The 21,146-nt window shown below is 44.3% G+C and overlaps 3 protein-coding genes across 4 annotated transcripts in view; 2 read left to right on the forward strand and 1 right to left on the reverse strand.

Annotated features, from left to right (window-relative positions):
- LOC128769213 (adenylate cyclase type 1-like) overlaps window positions 1–4,854 on the forward strand; it is a 37,292-nt gene extending 32,438 nt beyond the window's left edge. Inside the window, exons 16-20 of one of the 2 annotated variants that reach the window (XM_053882674.1) lie at window positions 125–271; window positions 331–429; window positions 494–608; window positions 666–790; window positions 1,728–4,854. In XM_053882674.1, the coding sequence (XP_053738649.1) occupies window positions 125–271; window positions 331–429; window positions 494–608; window positions 666–790; window positions 1,728–2,123 (882 nt within the window). In that variant the 3' untranslated portion in view covers window positions 2,124–4,854. Of the gene's footprint in view, window positions 1–124; window positions 272–330; window positions 430–493; window positions 609–665; window positions 791–1,727 lie in introns of those variants that run through there. The other variant, XR_008416365.1, reaches the window with a different exon arrangement.
- Window positions 4,855–8,969: 4,115 nt separating this feature from the next.
- LOC128769405 (insulin-like growth factor-binding protein 1) lies at window positions 8,970–11,788 on the forward strand. The gene is given in 5 exon segments (XM_053883095.1): window positions 8,970–9,346; window positions 9,414–9,553; window positions 10,049–10,177; window positions 10,696–10,776; window positions 10,778–11,788. Coding segments are annotated over 5 exon segments (780 nt in total). The 5' UTR covers window positions 8,970–8,991; the 3' UTR covers window positions 10,853–11,788.
- Window positions 11,789–12,870: 1,082 nt separating this feature from the next.
- Window positions 12,871–20,904, reverse strand: igfbp3 (insulin-like growth factor binding protein 3). The gene is made up of 4 exons (XM_053883118.1): window positions 20,483–20,904; window positions 19,068–19,315; window positions 18,196–18,315; window positions 12,871–13,626 (listed from the first exon to the last, which is right to left on the reverse strand). The coding sequence occupies exons 1-4, from the start codon at window positions 20,853–20,855 to the stop codon at window positions 13,522–13,524; spliced, it is 846 nt and encodes a 281-aa protein (XP_053739093.1). The 5' UTR covers window positions 20,856–20,904; the 3' UTR covers window positions 12,871–13,521.
- Between the last annotated feature and the right edge of the window lie 242 nt (window positions 20,905–21,146).

The following is a 21,146-nucleotide window of genomic DNA, read 5'->3' on the forward strand; positions in this document are numbered from 1 at the left end:
TCCGCACAGCAGGTGTCACTAGTGAGCTCTATGAATTGCACCATTTATTGTCAACTGCACTTCAGGAAGTAAAACTAACCAAGTTGATATACTAAAACCTTGACTGTTTTTTTGCCAAAACAAGGATCTCTACTACCAATCTTACGCACAAGTGGGCGTCCTCTTCGCCTCCATCCCAAATTTCAACGACTTCTACATCGAGCTGGACGGCAACAACATGGGCGTGGAGTGCCTGAGGCTGCTCAATGAGATTATTGCCGACTTCGATGAGGTAGGACGCGGGATCGAAATCTTTGAGCTGAAACTCAGGTTGTGAGTTGGTTTTTGCAGCTCATGGATAAAGAATGCTACAAAGACATTGAGAAAATCAAAACCATCGGCAGCACTTACATGGCAGCTGTGGGGCTCGTCCCCACCATCGGCACCAAGGTAGGCGGCTCTTTGTCAGCGCAGTCGTGTCGTGGTTCATGACGTCGCTGTGCTTCCTGTCAAGGCCAAGAAAACCGTGTACGACCACCTGAGCACCATAGCGGACTACGCTATCGAGATGTTCGACGTTTTGGATGAGATCAACTACCAGTCCTACAATGAGTTTGTCTTGAGAGTGGGTACGTGTTGATGGTTCTATTCCAAATGTTTCGGAGTCTTCAGTGTGGTGTTTTTAGGGATCAACGTGGGTCCGGTTGTGGCCGGGGTCATCGGTGCTCGCCGGCCTCAGTATGACATTTGGGGCAACACGGTCAACGTGGCCAGTCGGATGGACAGCACAGGAGTTCCAGGAAAGATCCAGGTACTGTACCAGGTGAAAGTCGGGGGTGTCGTGGGAAGGAGGCTATAAAACTGTGGCAGTCATTACACCCGGCGACTGAACCACAGGAGGGTGAGTTGGAATGGCAGCTCATACAGCGACCGCTTGAGAAGCTCACCCACGTCTTTCCCTCACGCACACCTCATTTCGACCGCCCAGCGTGTCACGCGCTGTTTCGGATTATAACGAACACCTTCCATAGATTTTACTGAAGCAATATGAGTTGCATAGTGTCAGAAATGAGCCATATTTATGGACCTAAACACCTTACTGGGATGGCCTCCTTTTAAAAGCTATTGGAAGCTAATTTTAGCATGTAGCATCTCTGTGGTTGCTGTCAAAATACTTAAATTATACTTCGACTTTTTCATCTTAAAGCAAAAACATATTCTGCTTTTAGTTTTAGAAAGTTGCCAGATTATTTTTTGACATTTATAACTGTGGCGTTTATACTCTCTGTGTGCTAGTTACGCGGGTTGAACACTGGGTCACGATATGTGGAGGTGAGGTGGAGTTCAGTCACGTTACACATTATTGTGTCATATTTTACTTTTGTTACTTCCCTTTACTTGTCTTATTTCACTAGTTGACATATTTTGTCAACTATTTTGGTGACGAACTTGGTGGCCCACATTTGTCCCCCAGGCCTTGAGTTCGACACGCGACTGTCACTGAGTCACTGTCCATGTCATAATCCACCAACATGATTCTTAACATATTTGTGTCGTCATTGTGAAATAGATGATCAATAAAATGCTATAGAAATGTGCTAATATTTTCAGTTAAAATGATAAGACTGAACTCATACCAAAAGATTTGAAAGACAATTGTTCCGTCATAGACAAAAAAAAAAGTAAGTAAAAGTAACGCTCTTTAATCCTGTTGACTACAAGCTAAGCTACGTTCCTGTCGGACGCAGGTGACTGAAGAAGTTTACCGCCTGCTGAATTCCAACTACGACCTGGTGTGCCGGGGCAAAGTGAGCGTCAAGGGCAAAGGTGAGATGCTGACCTACTTCCTGGAAGGTAAAGTCCAGGCCATCGGCACGGTGACCACCGCGTCGGTGATCCGATCCGCCAGCCTGGCGCGAAGAATCCACTCCTGCGGGAAGACCAGCGTCCCGGCTCACCTGGGCAGCGTCTCCTCGGCCACCAGCATCAGCAACATTCAGACGAACACTTCCAGCGTCGGCAACAGCCAAGCGGCGTGCCTGACCACTTCCTGTGTGCCTACGGTCGGTGAGGAGGAAGAGGAGATGGAAGCTACCGACGTGACGGGGATCCAGATTAAAGCTGTGGCGGAGATCGCCGTCTAACCTTGGAAAACAAAAAGAGGCTGAAACAAGGATCAGGGTATTTTTCAAAATCAGGATATGAACTTTAAATCCAGACAATCAGACATTTTCTGAGGGAGTTTATCAGCTTCTCTGGAACTTCAGGAAGAAGGGAAATCACTCTTGGTTCTTCTTTCACTTCGTGCTCCCTTTAAACCTTTTGAAAAAATACATGTAAACACTAAATATGACCCACGGCGTTGTGTTTCTGCTACAGTCTCCTGAGAGGAAACTCATTTTTAAACCAGAAAAGTCTCCATTTTCCACTTTTTCTCTTTAATGAAAGAGACGTGACAAAAAATGATCATGAATCACAAGGAAAGAGAAGTGAAGCCCTATTTTAAGCACAACTAAATTTGTAAAAAATATATATTTGGTTACCGTAATCTGCATTTACACAGAGAGGTCGGCATTTTTATCAAATTATTCTGTGCGTTGGTGTCCCAAAAGACAAAGGTGCTCAGAAAGAGAGAAATTCTAGAAATTATTGTCTTTAAATTGTACAGAAGCAGAGAAACTGGAAAATGTGACTTGAAAAAACTGACTCCAAAAACAAATAGACAAATGACAATCACAAAAACTGGACAACAGTTGCAAAAGGTGAATCAAAATTACCGAAACAAAAGCGAAAACAGAGAAACAGAATTGCACTTTTGATAATTGGGCTTTTGTTTCTGCAGTTGTGTTTCTGTTTTTTTGTGATTCCGGCGATCGACTCTCACTGGAACTCAAATAAATGCCCCCTCCAATACCAAGATACATGTGGGCAGAGTTTTTGTGACAGAGAGAGTCACTTTTTTTCTTAAGAATTTAAGAAGAAAAAAAATGTGGCCCAGCAAAAAGGGCACTTTTCTCCTGAGCCTGAGCACCAGTAGTGGAGGGTTTCTGCCAGGATTTTTTGAAACTGTACGTTTGATCACGTGAGATTTCATCTTTTAAAAGAGACATATTTTTCTGAAGCTGTGGTGGCTCTTATTTAAGGCCCATTGATGCTCCCTTTGCGTACGATGTTGCCATCACTGCTCACATGCTTCCATGCGTTTGTTGTGTTGGTATTGCTGTTCACCAATATATCCACCAGGGGGAGCAGCTCAGAGTCAAAAGTTTATGACGAGAAGCTCCAAAACAAACATGGCGACTGTGGAAGAAGCATTGATAACGTACCTCTAGCACTAAAGACGAAACAGAGGCAGTGTTGTAGGAGGCGTTGGTCGGTGCGGCCGTTGAATATAACGCGACAGAGAATTTCCGCCATTGTTATGTCTTCTTCGTGTCTCAATAGAGCTACGTATCGGGTGGTAACAGCAACGCTGCCCTCCACAGTTTCCAGTGGTATTGCTCAATTTGGTCTATAAGCTTTGTGGAACCGTGCAGACAAAATGAACAGTGAGCGCGGACAGAAGGACCCGTCCGGATCCACATGTAACGTTGGGCATAAATGGGCCTTTAAGCCGTGGTGGTGTGCCAGGACCGTTTCCATGTAGCGGAAACCCTGACATATATATAGAAGATTTGATGCGACGGAGCACGCAATGTGGAAAAACTCTTCTTTGTCGTGACACATGAGCTTGCTTGTTAGAATCAACAAAATATGTTTACATCTTTTTTTGAAATATACCTATTTAATATACCTCTGTTAAAAGAGCTTTAACTGTTGCAGTACATTATGGGATTAGTGCGGGGGGAGGGTTTTTTTCATTGCTCTTTAAGGGCCACAATACTCGAGGAAACCTGAGGACACAGTCAGGTCTCACTAGTGAGGCAACCCCCTTGCAGCAACATGATTTGGTGAACTAAAACAGGGCACCTTTCTCCGCTCTCAGGAATGTAGCAGAAACACAGCGCTGGTCCGATTCCCACGTCGGACGGACGCAGCACGTGCATTCACTACGGGAGACTCTCTTGCTTTTGCTTTTGCACTGTTTCTGAAGATGCCAAGGATACATCGTCGCATTATTTACAGTGTTCACTTGTGTTTCTCTACAGTGTGTATCAGCATGTGTGTATTCAAACCCCGTGAGTGTGTGTGCATGCCATCACACACTCGCTGTAGGGGAAAAGCACAACCTCCTTTTCTAACCCTCGGCGCTCACTGGATGGACATAAAGTTAACATTGCATGACTTTTAAGAGGTGACAGCCATAATAACAAAAACCAAAGTAATGAGCTTTCCATAGCTTTTGAGTTTTATTGCTTCGCCGTATAATATAATTGACACGTGCGAGTGCTGAAAAAAAAACAAAAAAACGCGGTGTTGGTGATTGGAATTGTTGCGTAACAAAGGTGGATGGTTTGAATTGTTTCGGACTCAGGAGCTTCAGGGGGGGCGGCACATTAGAGCTCAAGCACACACCAGAAGCACGTCAGCTCACTCTCACGTTCACGTCCAGTGGCCATGGTCTGCTTCAGTTGTCCATCAGTTATGCTAGTATATACTTATTCGCACAATCCTCCAGTCTTCTAATAGCCTGACTCAGCATATTATTACACCACCAATGTGTATATATATGATGTTTTGTTTTTGCCTTATCTGCTTACAGTGATTTGCAACCTGCCTTTTTCTTTTTTTTTTTAGAATGATTTGATTTCATACGCAGATTTGTTGTTTGTTTTTGTAAAAAGCTGTAAACTATGTTGTATCTTGTACAGTGTAAAGTTGGTTTTATTGAATACTTTGTAATAAAGACAATATTGGTGTATAAAATATGGTGTATGTCCACTGACACAGCCAAAAATATTACCGTAAATGCACCGGAATAAAATGTAATTTATAATGTCATTTTATTTGATATGTGGTGGAGTTAGCCTCTAAAAATCTATACACTAGCCGCGTTGTATAAGTCGCAGGGTTCAGGTTGCGAAAAAAAGTGGCGGCTTATAGTCTGAAATTCATGGTACTCTATTGACATATATGACAAAAGTCATCGGTCACAAAATCCACCTTGGTGCGCTCAAGAATGGGGATGAAATGCAGGGTAAATCTTTCCCCAAATTTCCACCGAACGCGAAGAACGGAGTGAACAGGAGGTTTCTTATGGGATAGTTGTTTGTTTTTCACACATTCTGTGCTGGTGCCATTTCAAGTAGGACAGGAACTCGGCCTGTGTAAAGTAGGTACGTCCTTGAGGAATCGTAGATAGAGAGCAGGCACATGGCAAAAGCCAATTGAAAAGGAAACGCATTGCTTATGGTAGAGACTCCGTAGTAGCGACTATTAAACTTGTGCATTCCAGAGTGATGCAGGAGCCACTGCATGTTGATGCATTTGGCTTTCAGTTGAAGCATGTGCTGCAGTGTTTCTGGACCTGTAGGCAGCAGGTCACCCAGCAGAGAGTTGATCAATTGGATGCCCCTCCTCCTTCCCACATCAGGTGCTACATATACCATGTGACCCCCATTGGAGTAGTGATCACAATTGTTGACCCCCAGTCCGGGTCCTAACCCAGACCCCTCTAGAATGTGGGAAGGAAGACATTTGACTCCAATGAAATTCCAACACTGAACCCGCAAGTCTGACTTTGCCGTCAACTTAAGTCCATATTGAGGAGTGAGAACGTGATAAAAGTCTTGCGCGGTTCGTCTGGGGTAGTTCCACTCCACGGCGCCACCACTGTGCTGCTCGCTGGAAAGCAGGGTTAGCTAAGCTTGGAAAGCATCAAAGAACACTACCAACTTCCTTGACAAACGATGAGCCGACACGTCTGACTTCCTTCCTTATTCCTTCCTTAAAGGAGGAAGTTGGCCCTGACTATTTTCGGGGCCGATCATCCGGAGAACTTCAGCACGCCGCAGACTACTATTTGAAGAACTGCTCCGTCCAACAAGTGTAGGAACTGTAAGACATACAGGTTTTGATCGACAATACTCTCCAGTGAGGTTTTCATGGTCCATTTCAGCAGAAAGCTGCACACCAGGAAGTTCTGTCTCAGTGCCAAGACTGTCGCGACCTCTTCCCTTCTAGTTATGATTCCAGTCAGTTTAACCGGTCTATATGTCTTGGCCATGTTCATCACTCAGATGCAGGACTGGAATGCTTTAACTTCAGCATAAACCCCCAAAATAAATACATGTACCCAGTCCGTGAAGATCCCATCTATACGTTCTGCTGATGTGCAGTTAGCCGCTGCCATTCCGACGTTTATAAGCGTTCCGTCGCCCCACAAGCGTAGCGCGGGGCAGCAAATATAGCTTTTTGTGGGCCGTTTTCACCAGTCTATAAAGTTTAATTTCTCACACCTCACTTTATGGCTCGTATTAACACCTTTCAGTCAAGGCTGCAGACAATAACGGGTTTTGTTACGTCGGTGATTATCCTTCCCGCAGCCTGAGCCAAATACATGTCACCGTGTCTCGGACGCGGAGCGGCGGCCGGGATTGTTCAGCGCCGACGTGGATGTCAGTGATGTTTCAGAAGTCGAGGTCGCTGTTATGGAGAAACCAACGTTGGTTTGTGGAGTAGGTTTGCGAAGGCTCTCATGTCATGGAGACTACGTGGGTTTGAAGCAAGCAAGCTGCTTTGAATTAGCCTGATGAGTTGAGTTCTCTGAGCTCACACCTGCTGGAGATTATGATCTGACAGGAAGGCTGCGGTCCGACCTCGTGGTGTCGCAGAAAGAGCCTCAAATGGATTTGCAACACGTGAGTGAGCAGGTAGATATGAAACTGAAGCGGAAATGAGTCTGTGTTTTGCTGCAGAAACATCAGCTGGACACCATCTTGGAAGAGTCTGAGTTGGAGAGTGAAGGTCTGAGTGAGATACAAGATGAGGCTGAGGAGCACAGAGAGATTGGAACAGAGGAAGAGGAGGAGGAGGAGGAGGAATGCTCTCTGAAGGTCATGAGACCTCAACGTCAGCTATCCTCGACCAGCTTGGAGATTTCAAGGCGACCGTCTCAGAGCTTCTCATCGAGTCGTGATAGCACGATGAACGTGACAAAATCCTTCGGTCGAGTCATGAAGATGAAGGTGACTTCTATTTTTTTTATCTTCTTCAAGGGTCACAATTCTGACCTGCAGTGGAAGTAGCTATACTGACAGTTATAGAAAATGAAAGTGAGCCTTGTGTTGCTCCCGAAGGAGTGGAAAATGTTGAAGCCGTATCCAGCGAAACGGCAGAAGAAGAAGCAGAGGACACCAAGGAGGAGACGCCGGAGGGTGAGTTACAGGTTACAAACCTTCAGGAGACGTCCATAACCCTCCGCTCTGGTTGATTCTCAGAACAATGAGCTCCCCGAGTGGCTGGTGGCGCTGATGTTCGACATAGAAGCAGCAAGGACACACCAGCTGACTGTTGAGTAGAGTCCGGATAATGAAGGTTCTGCTTGGATTCTCCTCACAGGCCACTAAAATATCAGTTATTTTCATCATTAAAATTCTTTTTATGGTACCTATATCTCCCTGGAAATGTCCAGCCTGTCCTGGGTTTGTCCCCGGGCCTCCTCCCAGGACCTTCTCACAAGGTAATCTTAAATGTATACAAACTTACAGGACCTGTAATTGACAAAAAAGGTGGAATATATTCCGTTTTTTTTCTTCATTTGTAAACGGTGCTAGCACACGTAGCCGGTTAGCGAAGCAAAGAAAAACAGCGATTGTGTAAATGGGAGGATTTATGACCGGTTTGTGGTGAATACTACACTACAGCAGCGACTTTCCTCACACAAACATGTTGTGATTCCTGCCGTCTATAGGGCGAGAGTTATGCAACGCTGGAGGGGAACGATCTTGTTTATCTGTCTGACTGATAAGGTGGACCTTTACACGCGCACACATCAGAGAAACAAGGAGGCCTTGCACGTCACGGACCTTGTCAAAGTTGTGGACATCGAAAAAAAAAACAGCAATGAACCACGTGTTGTTTTGAATCTTCTTTTGATGGTGATGCCATCGATCGTCATGGTTGCATATGGTTTGCAGGAAAACTTGGTTACATTGAGTAGTTATTTAGAGTAGTTGTTTTTTCAGACTTAAATTCTAAGAAAGAATTAAAGAATTATCATGTACATCACCACCAACATCTAAATGATGCAAAAAAAAGTCAAAAATTACTAAATGTATTTGTACACTCACAAATAAACTGCTGAATTAAAATGATAAATTATTAATATTAATATTTAATTTATATTTATTCTGTTCTATTTATATAAAAACACTGTATAGTAATGAAAACTATTAATTTTTAAACAATTGTTTTACTTGAAATGAATGCAATAAATGCTAAGTAAAAGTAAAATATTGAATATTGAATAAGCGTGGAAATAAGAATTTATTTAGAGCAATACTCCAAATATTTCATTATCAAAGTATAATTCATATAAAATAATTATATATGATTTAAAATAGCCTTTAAAACGTACTGCTATATTTCTTCATTTTACATATATACACATATAAATGTGTGTATAAATGATGAATGAATGAGTCAAACGTTCAATGAAAGGTTTGATCTAAATGTCATTTGAACTGTACAGGCCTTTGTCATCGGTTTTTCATCCGTGTTCCGATGCCACATTGACCCGGAGGAGGTGGCCGGGGCCCGGTCAGAGGGCCACAGGACCTGGTTTGTTTTGGAGAATGGGCGTCTCACAACATGACTGGTCAGTTTGTTGTTGAACCAGAGGCCGGGTTGTTTTGATGTGCAGCCTCTTTATGTTCCCGAAAGTCAATATTGACCCGCGACCTTGTGAACCTGCATCTCGCGCGTCACGCAAGGTCACGGTTTACAGCAAAACTATCCCACATCTGTTGGCGTCCTGTCAACCATTAACCCGGCGGAGGCCGGGATGTTGTATAAATGGAGCCGCTTTTCAGAAACCAGTAAAACTACAGTGAGACTGCAGAGAGAGGAAACATGATGGAGATGAGTGGATTATACAAGAAGATGCTTCTGCTGGCAGCTTTGGCTCTGGTTGACCTGGTCAGCGTAAGGTCATCTCCTGTGGTGGGACCGGAGCCAATCCGCTGTGCCCCCTGCACCCAGGAGAAAATGGACGCTTGCCCGGCCATCCCAGCCGACTGCCGGCAGGTTCTGAGGGAGCCGGGCTGCGGCTGCTGCATGGCCTGCGCTCTGGAGAGGGGGGCCTCCTGCGGGGTCCACACCGCCCACTGCGCGGACGGTCTCCGCTGCATCCCAAAACCCGGAGAGGCCAGGCCGCTGCATGCACTGACCAGAGGGCAGGGGGTCTGCACTGAAGAACCGGGTCAAGGTACAGCGCAGCTCAGTGCTCCGGACACGTTTCCCGTCACGGCTCATGTTTATTTCTCTTTGTTTAGAAGAAGCTGAAGCTGCTGAGCACGGATCGCTGCACTTCATGTTGGGCCTCAACCTTCCATCTGACCTCCAAGACACCGCCGAGGGTCAGGAGAGCATCAAGGCAAAGGTCAATGCCATCCGGAACAAACTGGTGCAGCAAGTGAGTAAAGCAACGTCGCCGCCACCGCCCACTAGAGGGCGGTGTGAGAGCTAAAAATAAATAAATAAATAAATAACGCAGCATTTAAAAAAAAAAAAGATGTGAAATGACTTAACAATATTTACGACTAAAACAGCTATATGATGATATGGAACTGAAAACATATGTGGTGGAAATTATTCAAATTAAAACTCAAATACATTATTTTTTATCCATTTTCCCAAGATGTATTAATTTTATTAAACATTAAAAAAAGCTTAAATAAATTTTAATTTATCAATTTTAAATTACATTGCTTTTAATTTAAAAAATGTTTTTTTTTCGGGTTGAAACATTTTTTTTTTCGGGATTGCATCATTATTAAAATAAACAAACAACTTGTTTTGTTTGTTTGTTTCCATTAATGTTGCCCAGAGAACTATCGCTGCATGTCAGAGTAAGTCCTGCATAAATACCTAGTGCAGCAGGTGAACCTCACCACTGTCTTCCCGCCAGGGACCGTGTCACATCGAACTGCACGCAGCTCTGGACGTGATCGCCAGCTCTCAGCAGAAACTTGGTGACAAGTTCACGACCTTTTACCTCCCCAACTGCGACAAGCACGGATTCTACAAGTCGAAGCAGGTAGGTCAACTGAACCGTTTTACCTTCTTACCCCAAAATTAATAAAGAATTTAGGTCGCAGTTTATATGATACTACATACAAAATACACAATATTTGTTGAACTGTCATTTCTAGTGTTTCATTTACATATTTTTCTTGTTATCTTATGATCTCATAATGCATTCATGTTTTCCTCAAACTTTCAACTATGGAAATCATTAAGAATAAACAAAATAAATAAAATTTATTTTCTAATTTCTGACTTTATAATAATTTATTGTGTGATTAGAATAGCCTTTTTTTGCTTTCTTTATTTTTACTTTCGTTCTAATCCCCCCACCGGAAAATTATAAGGGGAAAATCAGCAATGAATTAAACTGGAAAAAAAAAAATTCTGCTTTATGATCAGTGAACTGACCGTCATGAGTTCTGCAGAAGCATTGACAATAATGAAGGAAAAAAAAAGGGTGGAAAAGGGATTTCCCTGAAGTTACTGTGTGATTTATTAATGTGGTTCCCATGTGGGTCTCCTCTGCAGTGTGAGTCATCCTTGGTCGGACCGCCGGCTCGCTGCTGGTGTGTCTCTTCCTGGAATGGGAAGAGGATCCCGGGATCCAGCGACCTCCTGGCAGACTCAGAGTGCCATCAAGAAGTCACTCACTGAATCACCACCCGGTTTGGATCCACGGCAATAGGATCACCGTGCTGACTCCAGCATGTAAACAGTCTTTTTCTGGGCGACCTGAACCCGCACCCTGAACGCTGGTGGACCTACCCATGGGTCCGGTGCCCTACTTTCAAGACAGGGAAATTCAACCTCGGTCCTTCCATTGTACAAAAGCGTATTATTATTTTAGAACTGCTTTACTGAAAGCGGAAGGGAAGTTTCCTGCTTCTTTGTTATGGACAGGTCAAGGAGGCAGCACTCTAATGAAAGAGGCCCAGCCCCCCAGGAGAACAATCCCATCCATCTTCCTGACAGCAGATGCTTTGCCTTTTGGCTCAGCTCTTTTAGCGTCCAGTCCCTCTTACATGCTAACTTGGTTAGCAACCGGAAACCTGTGTCCCGACTTATTTATTCCGTCCGTACTCTTGTCTCATTCTTGTAAATATGGCACGGCTTTAAACGTTTGTGTCCTGAACTAAATAACTCCACAGTTCTGCAGCTCCTCAGAGTCTTTTTTATTCCCCCCCCCTAAAACCCACCGACACAGCTGCTTATTCATTCCGCCGTGTTGACTTCGTCCCAATGTATCTCCATTGGCGTTTCCTCAATTGGTATTCGGGGAAATGCATAAAATGCCACGAGTATTTACATGGTGGCCGAGCGAAAACATATCAGAGCTCCGTCCAAGCCACCCGGAGGTTTTTCAGAGGGGGCTCTTCTGCATGCGTCTACCTCAGCTGGTTCCCTTCAGGTCCCCTGCTTCACGCTCAGCGTCTGTGTGCTTGTCTCTTCTATTTATTTATGATATACCTGTGTTTGTTGTGCTGAAACGTCGCTGCTATCTTTTATTACTGTTATTATTATTCATAATAAACTTTTTTTCTCACTAAATGAGAGTGTTTTTTTAATCTAAGACCAAGATATAGACTTTATAAAAACAGCGTGAGAGAGTTGTGGGCCACCTTTGACCATCTCATTGTAACTGCGGCCTCTGTTAGGTCAGACCTCGGTCCATCTCAGCTATACAGGGCAAGGGCACGTATTGACCTGCGATACATGTTTGTCAGTGGTGGGAGGAAGCCAGAGCGCCACACACAAGAACAATTATTGGAGTTTTTTTTTTTTGCCATAGCATAGGTTTTAGACGGTGTTTCAATAATTTATTAAGATTTCTTTTATTTCAATTCAATTTTCATTTCAATTGTCATTTTACATTGTGCTACCTCTTCATCATCCTTTATTCCTGTCATTTTTAAACATATTTTGGAGGCACATTACCTGGTTATTTATCAGTTTATTCCTTTTGTTTGACTGCAATAATTTTCTGACCAAATCAACATTTTGTTTTGAGGCTTATGTTGACAAAAATCCTTATTTAATTTAATTTAATCTAATTTAATAACTGGTTAAATGTCCCCATTATGCCTCTGATATTTCAACTTCAATTCAATTTTAAATACATTATTTATACAAATTAAAATCTAAATATAAGTAAATCTAAATGTTAAAATTTCAATTTTATATTGAATTCCAATGTTTCACACGTAACAAATATCTGCTTCATATTGGCTTTTGGCTCAGCTCTTTTTTCACCAGAATACATCAACCTTGTGACTGAAAGAAGTTGCCACCATTGCTGTTTTACTCTTGCAAAATGCTCCTCACCTCGGGACGGATCTCATTTCAGCACGGTCCCTGGCTGTGAGGAGCTGATGCTGAGTGTTAGAGTGAGTGATCAGGAAGACTGAAGACATCACTGAACAGACCCTTTTCTGTGCTTACGCTCAAACAACACGTCAGTTCTTTAGCTCAACTTGACTTGACTTGACCCTCCTGTCTTTCCAAACCAGCAAATTCTGGCCTCGAAGTTGTTGAGTTGAGTCTGATGGTCCGAACTCCACTGGGCTGCGTTTTTCTGGTTAAAAGTTTAACCCCCCCTTCTTTATCCAAATGTGTTCCTGAGCTAAGTGGACGATCAGACTTTAAAAGCTTCTATGACAGCATCAGACGGACGTCAAGAAAGAGGAGAGCGATTTTACACTGCCTTTATTAAGTAAAAAATAGACCTCTGAGGGTTGCATTGTACATGCACACAGCATAGTTACTTACAGTAAACCTGGTAAATAGTTCGATCACTGACTACACAGAGATCCGAGACAACGCATCTCAGCTTATGCGAAAATAACAACCACAGCGATGATAAGGAGAAGGAACGTCCCTCTGGAGTGAGGATCCATTAGCGTAGCTGTGGTGTCGGAGCTGCACGGTCATGAAGCGTCGGGGGAAACATCAAGTCAGTGTAAGACAGTGCATGCTTACTCTGGAAACACATTTACTCGGACCTCACGTGACGAAACATACAAAACATCATAACAAATCACAAGCATGTGTAATGCCACCAAACTGTGCGTAAATGTAGACGTGAACAGTCTCCAAAGTTGTGCAGGTTCCAAAACAGCTTATGAAGAATCCACCCGTGGTGGACAAGAGTTTTTCCCCTGGTGACTCCTGCTCTGCCTTCGCAAAGGTCCCACAGGCCAGAGACAGGAATAGCAAACATCCAAATATCGGCCGCGCCATCTCTGCACCTCTCTCCCAATATCCTCAGTGTCTTTTTTTTTTTTTTTTTTTTGTTTACAATTCTTTCGCTCTCCCCCTCCCCGCCTCTGCGCCGCTCCTAATGACTCTCTGGTTGTTTTAATCAGCAGCTCCTCTCTCTTTTCCATCAAAACCTGGCAGGGGCTGCCCGTATTTGTCCACACACCAACAGAAGCCTCTCTTTCTGCCCTTGGACGGACGGCACTGAGGAGAGGAGGGCGACAGTTCAGAACAAGGAACAGGCGTCACACAACTTATCAGCGCTATATCTATCTATATATATATCTATATATCTATATATATATATATATATATATATATATATAGAGAGAGAGATAGATAGATAGATATAATGTAAAATATACAATATATATTTGCAAAATATATATATAGTGTATATTTTGCATTTTATTTTCAGAAAATGACATTTTTATACTGTACATTTTCCCCTTCTTTATTGAATATAATGAGAAAATAGAAGTATAACTTCATTAAATGTATTTAAAAATGTGTATTTGTTTAAAATAATCGAACTTTGTTTATTTTTTTCTATACATGGATAGTATGTATTTTTTAAATGGCTCCCAATTTTATATTGAGTTAATTGGTGTTTTTCTATTTTTTTATTTTAACATCATAGCATCATTTGTGCTACGTGAAATGGGCAATGCTAAGCTAACAGCTAGCTCAGAATGTTGTAAACAAATTGCTTCAGCTACACGTAAAATTAAGTAAAAGTTATTATATACATTTTTTTGACATTTAATGTCTTTTGAATTTTGAAATGTTTTTTTAAGTAAATACTACATAAGTATCCGGTTAAAAAAATAGAAACATTTTTAAAAACATTTTCTTGCCAGTAAGGAGCCGCTATTAAAGACAACTAGCAAGTAGCTTCGGCGTGATCGAGTTACTGAACTCAGTCACAAACTTCTACAGTCAACGTCTCAAACCTGAGGTGAATTGTCAGTTCACAATAACTTCTGTGATTGTGGCGACCGTTGCAGAACGTTATGGGGCTTGAAGAAGGAGTGTGTTCAAGGACATACTTATATGGGGCCATGTTTATAACTTCATGGGATGGTCGCGGCCTGCAGGCCTCGAGTTTGACAAGTTGTTCATTTATTCATGTCATGTTAAGCCAGTCATCAGGCACTGTAAACGTATGAATCTCCAGGAGAGGAGGATTCAAACACTGATACAGCTACTAGAACCGTCGGAATCTTCTGGGAATCGTAAACAGCCTTGGAATACAAACTTGCAACATAGCCTCCGGCATGTCACAGAATGACTCATTCCTTCCAATTCAAACGTTTCAAACCCTTCATGTGTCCCGAGTTGGACTCGGCTGTTCACATTGGGAACTGTTTTAAATGAAAACACGGTTGTGTGTCTCGGCCAGTCGTCGCTCCTTTACTCACGAGTCAGGAATGTGCCGCACACTTTAAACCCCGAGAAATTATATAACGTTCAGCGCGGCCAGTGCGCTTTTCCAATATTGCACGTTTTATTATCCCGATGGCTGTATATCATCTGAAGTGTGCACTGAATAACTTGACTCAATGAAGTGAGGCTGGAGACCTTAAGAGGCATTAATGGGCAGATTGTGCTGAGTCGACGCAGCCTTGGCCATCCAACCTGCCGTGGTATTTTGAGCTGCATTTTATGGTCTACCTCCTGTTACACACACATATAGAGACCTTTAAGGTAAACAGAAAGCTGGTAAAATATTTGCTTAGTCCCGTTCGTGAACAACTGAGAACCGAGATCTATTTTCAGAAGCTGGTGGCCACTACGAATCATCTGTTGCTGATTATACCCCACAGCTCCAAATTATGGGTACTACAAATGACTTACAGAGTCTCTGGAGCTACCCAAGGGCTGTTATTTTACTGCCAATTTTACTAAAGGTCAACCTCCACTCTAGTAAAACATGCAGCCATTCATTTCGAGGGCTACAGCAACCCGGCTCTTGCTCCACAAAGGAGTTGGAGCTGATCAAGATGGAAGTCATCCTTCCACATTTAGTGCTAAAATGAGATCTACAGTTATGGTTTCTGATGAATATTATGAGTTTCCACCGGAAAATACTTTGTTTTTCCAGGTTATTTTGCCAGTCATACTTCCGAAAGACTGGTCAGACTTCGAGAGAAGTCTTTTTTTTTAGCTTAGAGGATTGCTCAAAGCCGTGGGTGACTCAAGAATACGTGTCCAAAAAAAGTTACGCTTGACTTTAACAGTGGATGGTGACGACAACTTAAGGTTTATTTAAGGTGGCCCCAGCCATTTCTCAAGGGTCGCATCGGAATACTTCTGTCCATGTCTGGAACTAACCCGTAGCGGGACTACAAACCTCTTATCGGCGGGCATACCGTAGCATCCCGCGCCCTGTATCGCCACCTTACCGTGGTGGACCGTTTTCATCGAGCCACAATCCTGGGAGTTGCGTTAGGGTCTTGTACTAAGGAGCAGTCCAAGGCAGACAAAAATTCCAAAGGCAAAAGTGGCAGACGGTCCTGTACTTTAGCATGAGTACCTTAGCGTCAGTCCCCGGGCAGACGTGGGAGGGAGCACTCCAGCTTTTTGAACGCACTCTATTACTCTACGACTTGATAAATCTGCCTTGCTTGTTGTGTAAATGGTGCAAATCCACCAGATGGGTCAGAAACCGTTTAGGTGGGCTAAGTGGCTCTCTAAATAGCCGATATTTATAAACCTGCCATTTTTCATTGACTGCCCTTCAGCCAATCAGGACTCTAAACTGAGACCCGAAGAGCCGCTCCAGCTATTTTGCGGTCTCTTAAACCATCACATTCTCGGCTGATATTTCTCCACCGTTCTGGAATATCAACACACCAAAGCCCACCCAAATTAAGGGCGCCAAATCAGGTAAACGCAGATTTTACGCCGCACAACACGAGCGAACCAAAACCCCGTTATTATGTAATTTCCAGCATTGATTCCGTACTTGGCAACGTATTCCCAGTGGAGACATTTGCTGCTATTAAGAGGGCCTTTCTAAAACCGTGTCCTCATCTGAATAAAACCGTCTGACATAAAAATGTCCGCCACCCCGTCAGCGCCCGCGGGCCTTAACAAACTGCACTGTTCTACACAAACAAAGACAATGAGGCTGCCCTTGCGTGGCTGGTCCTAGCATGATTGTGGGTCAAGGAGAACACGTCCATTAAGCAGCAGGCACTGCTATGTAATAAGAAAAGCTGTCTGGGTGATGCAGTAGCGCAGCAGACATAAGTGCCTCCATATGAATGCGTCAGAACCACTCATTTATTACAACCCGATCGTGGGTGAACCATGTGAGTGTGGGGATGGCTACAGCTCTATTTCTGTGCCTGCTTCTCCAAAGTCCAGCAATTATGGGGCGAGTGCGTTCGGTGCCGGCGGCCACCTTGACGTCTGTCTCCTTGGGAAGGTTCCCGTTAAATGGGCATCGTCTCAGGAGTCAGCCCCGCTGGGGTTTGGCCCCTGTGGTTCCTGTCTCCAGAGTCAGAGGCGAGGGTGTACCTCACTGGGATGGTGGTGCAGTGATGAGGCTCTAATAACTACCACTGTACACGGGAGGACAACTTCGAATCTGTAATTGGGCTGCGAGAGACCCAACGATAAAGTCTCTAGGTCCTTATTAATGTGGCCTGCCAAAATAGTTTCTCCACGGTTCATATACGTTTCAACAAACACAAACAAGGTCTTCAACGCAGAAGACATGTTTCACTTTCAAACTTCTAGCAGCTAGTATACAGATATCGGAATTGTTATTGGGCCAAGCAAAACTATTCGCCACTTTAAAAAGCATTTTCGGACCCCAACAGTACACAGGGAAACTGATTCACAGTACTGGCAGCAGCAGGACTGCACAGCAGGAGTGTGTACCTTGGTACACCGATGCTGTCATGTACAAGGCTTCCTCCTTCAAAGGCGATGGCATTATGTCATTCTTCTGTGTTTAAGGATACGCGACTGTTTCACTAGTAATTCAAGTACAGGAAATGAAATATGTGAGTCCAACCCATACTCACCATGGACCCACAAGGTATTTCACCTAAAGGTGTGTTTGCAACAACCGCAGTCTTTGTGACAAACGGTTTTGCCTTTGAAGTCAATGATGCCATTATGTGCGTCTATTCTCAGGCGACATTTGTCCCACCAAACGCCGAGGTTGAAACATATGAACTCTAGCGGCATGTGGCGTCACATTAAGCAGATTTTACGTGACGGGAAAATATAGACTTTATACCCCACTGAGCTGAGCTAAAGGCTATAACATCCATTCGAGAATATAATTCTGCCTCGCCGATCCGCCATGTTGGTTTTCCACAAACTTCAGCCCTGCCCCGAGCAGGTTGACCTACTTTTATAATGCGACTTGAGAAGCAGAGGTAAGTCGGGTGTGACCCACTCAGGTATGACAACAAAATTGCATTGGTCTTTTGTACGACACAATAAAGAACATTCATCTCCTCAAAGCAGAACACGCTGCAAAGAGGCAACTTTTTTCTTGGACAAAATAGAAGGTCAAGAAAAACATCTTTCAAAAGCATTGTCAACTGAGATAAACAAACTGTTCAGGCAGCTGTTGCTATAATGTACGATGGACGCGCGATGTTTTGCTACTGTCTACATTGGTCGACCATTGTTGAAGGATTTTCATCGCAAACATTGTGACACTTAGCAAGATTGCTAGCAACGCTTTCCAGAGTCAGTTCCTGCGTCCGCTGTCGCCCCACAGCAGATTTAAACTAACGTGTTTCTTACCTGTTTTTTCTTATAGAAGCCTTTCTTGTCACAGTTTGGTATGCGGAAACCTCTGGGGTTGAGAATGTCTGTAATCTTCAGGCTGCTGAGAATGCTCTCAATCTCTCTCCGACAGGGTCCCTGCACACCAGGAAACACCAACTCTGTTTATGCAACGTTTCACCAGCTTAAACTCGGGACAAAAAAACAAAAAAAAACAACAGGCATTATGCAGCTGATTAGCGGCAGTAATTTCCTCCCGCAGATTGCTTTTGTCATGAATCCGCTCATTTTGCAAATCGAGTCTTTAGCAGAGCTGACTCACGCTGCATCACACTCCTTTGCTCTAATACCCAAACAATGGCGCTCGCAAATATGAAAGGGAATGTGCGAGGGCTCCATCTGAACGACTTGTGGAGGCTTAGCGGCAAAGCTTCTTAGAACTCTTATGATTTACACAAAAGATGAAGGATGAAGTGAATTCAAAGAGGTCCAGGCTGGAGCCGAAAGGCTTGTCCCCAAGTCCAAGTGCTCAAGTCACTAATCAAAGCAGCCAGTGAAAGCCCATTACGAGCGTGTGCTCACTTCTCCGGCCAAAGAGAAGATCAAAATAGCAGCAGAGCTCTCCATCAGGAGCTCGCGGAGGCCAATCCATCATCCGCTGGCTCCCAGCGCAGCCGGCACGCGGACGCCTTGTGGCCAAACAAGCGCCTGACCCAGGTCAGCCGCAGGGACGCCGTTCCCCACTCTCTGTCATGTCGCTTTTGTTGCTCACGGTGGCTGCCAACCGCCGACCAGCGCTGCTGACCCCAAACATTTCATCACCCGCAGGCGAGGAAAAACACCAGCACACAGATAACCGCTCTCCTTCACTCTGGCTTTTTGGCACTTACATATTCCGGCTCCTGCTTGATCTCCAGAGAGAAGTTCTGCTGGTCTGGGATGAACCGTCCCGGCAGCTCCTCCATTTTGAAACTCTGGGCTCTCTTCTGCTGCTCTCGCCGGAGGAATTCCGACTTTGCCGAAGGGAAAAGGGGGTGCAGTGGATGTCGCAGAGGTCCGACCGGTCTGTGGGTGTCGTATAATGTCTGAATGCCTGAACTGGTGGAGTTCCGCTCCTCGTCCTGAGTCTCCACTGTCTCTGCAGAGTTGGAGTGAAACAGGTTAGCTTCCCTGTTCATCTGCTTTCACGATGGGTTGAACTGGTGAGTTTGACATTTGTGTTACACGTTCTACCAAATAAAATCATACATCTTTGATGCCTTGTCTTTATTTAGTTTCATTTTGGTCAGTTTCCAATCAAAATGTGTGGTGCATCCCAATATGTCTGACCAAGTCCCCTCACTGCAAAGTCCAAAAGAGCTTCAGAATTTCACCTTCACTTGCAAACAAGAGCAACAGGGTTCCTCTGAAGCATTGTTTTCTCTTCTGAGAATGACAATGTACATTGTTATTTGACCAGTTTCTTGAATTGAATTGAATTTGTGACGATGATGCTAGCAATGCTAGTGTCTTCCATCCATCCTGTTATGACATGGCTGCCTTTCCAGAGTGTCCTCAACATTGAACACCAGTGGACATCAAGGTCATTATTAGCATTATTTTAAATAAATCCAAATTCTGCTCAGAAACAGTGTTTTCAAAGCAAGAATAAAAAAGGCATTTATTCATAAAGGTTAAGTGACAAATAAGAATATGTATATAGTACATATTACATAAATTTAAAAAAGTAAGGCCTAGGACACCCTGGAAAGGAGGCGAGTTCATCATGAAACGTATTATTATTTATTATATTATTTACTAAATATTCATCAGTTGTCTAAGAAAAAGAACAGAGCACTACAAACATGGCCGCCATTTTGACAAAAATGTAAAATATATTCTTAACCTTAACTGACCATCTTTACACACACAATACAATAACAACCCAAGTATATTCTGAATTGTAATGAGGGTCATTCAGACTTTATCGGTGGAACATAATTTACAGTCTTAATAATATTAGATGCATTAGTTTTCTGTTTATTTCAAATGAAACAAATGTCATAAAGAAGAGCCAAGATCACAAGACTGGAAATTCGAGTGTGTAAAATACCTGTGTTCTGACTGAAATATCTGCTTGAGAGACCGAGCATGGCGTGACGCTGGAATATCAGATTTATCCAAGCGCCTCGTCACCGAGACCCACCTGCCCAGGTCCCCACTGACACCCCTGCCGCACTTTACCCTGCTTTACAATCCGACTATTCGAATCTATTCCATTTCATTCTCGCGGCTTCTCCGTCCAACTGGACGCCAGGTGACTTACCTGACAGCTCGTTGACCGGCGCCACCGGTCTCTCCGGGGGTCGTCTGTGACTGGCGTTGGCACAAATCCCTCGCCCCTCCAGCAGCGCCTGCAGAGGTTTAGTCTCCCCGGGCTGATGCTGACACGTCAGTCCCGATCCGCACCGCCCGGTGTACACGCCGCACGGCTGCCCGAAGCTGAGCGCGCACGTCAGGCAGCAGCCGCAGCCCGGCTCGCGCACCTTCTCGGCGCAGTCCTTGGCCAGAGGTTTGCAGAGGAGCCGAGCCGCCTCGTCACATGGCTCGCACCGGATCACCGGCCCCACCGCACCTGACCTCCGGGTGAACGACGCCAGGACAAAAGTCATGCAAAGTGCGCGGACGCAGGAATCCATGTTGAAGCGCGCGCGACGTCCCGCTGTGGCCACCTTCCGCTGGACAGCGTCTCCCTCTCGTGCGCACGCAGAGACCGGACACCACATCCGAATATATATAGACCCCAGTGGCTGAAGTCACACCCCCCAATGTGCTCGACTGATGGATCTGCTGCTTCTCATTTGCAGGCTTCACGCAAGTTTACATATTGACATGACATGACTTTTCACGCGACTCGATCCTTTCAGTCGTCAAATTGTTCTGCAGAATGCGCGGCTCCCGCTGAGCCATTGTGGAAGACGCTAAAGATG

The sequence above is a fragment of the Synchiropus splendidus genome, chromosome 13, assembly GCF_027744825.2.
Source record: "Synchiropus splendidus isolate RoL2022-P1 chromosome 13, RoL_Sspl_1.0, whole genome shotgun sequence".
Taxonomy (NCBI): domain Eukaryota; kingdom Metazoa; phylum Chordata; class Actinopteri; order Syngnathiformes; family Callionymidae; genus Synchiropus; species Synchiropus splendidus.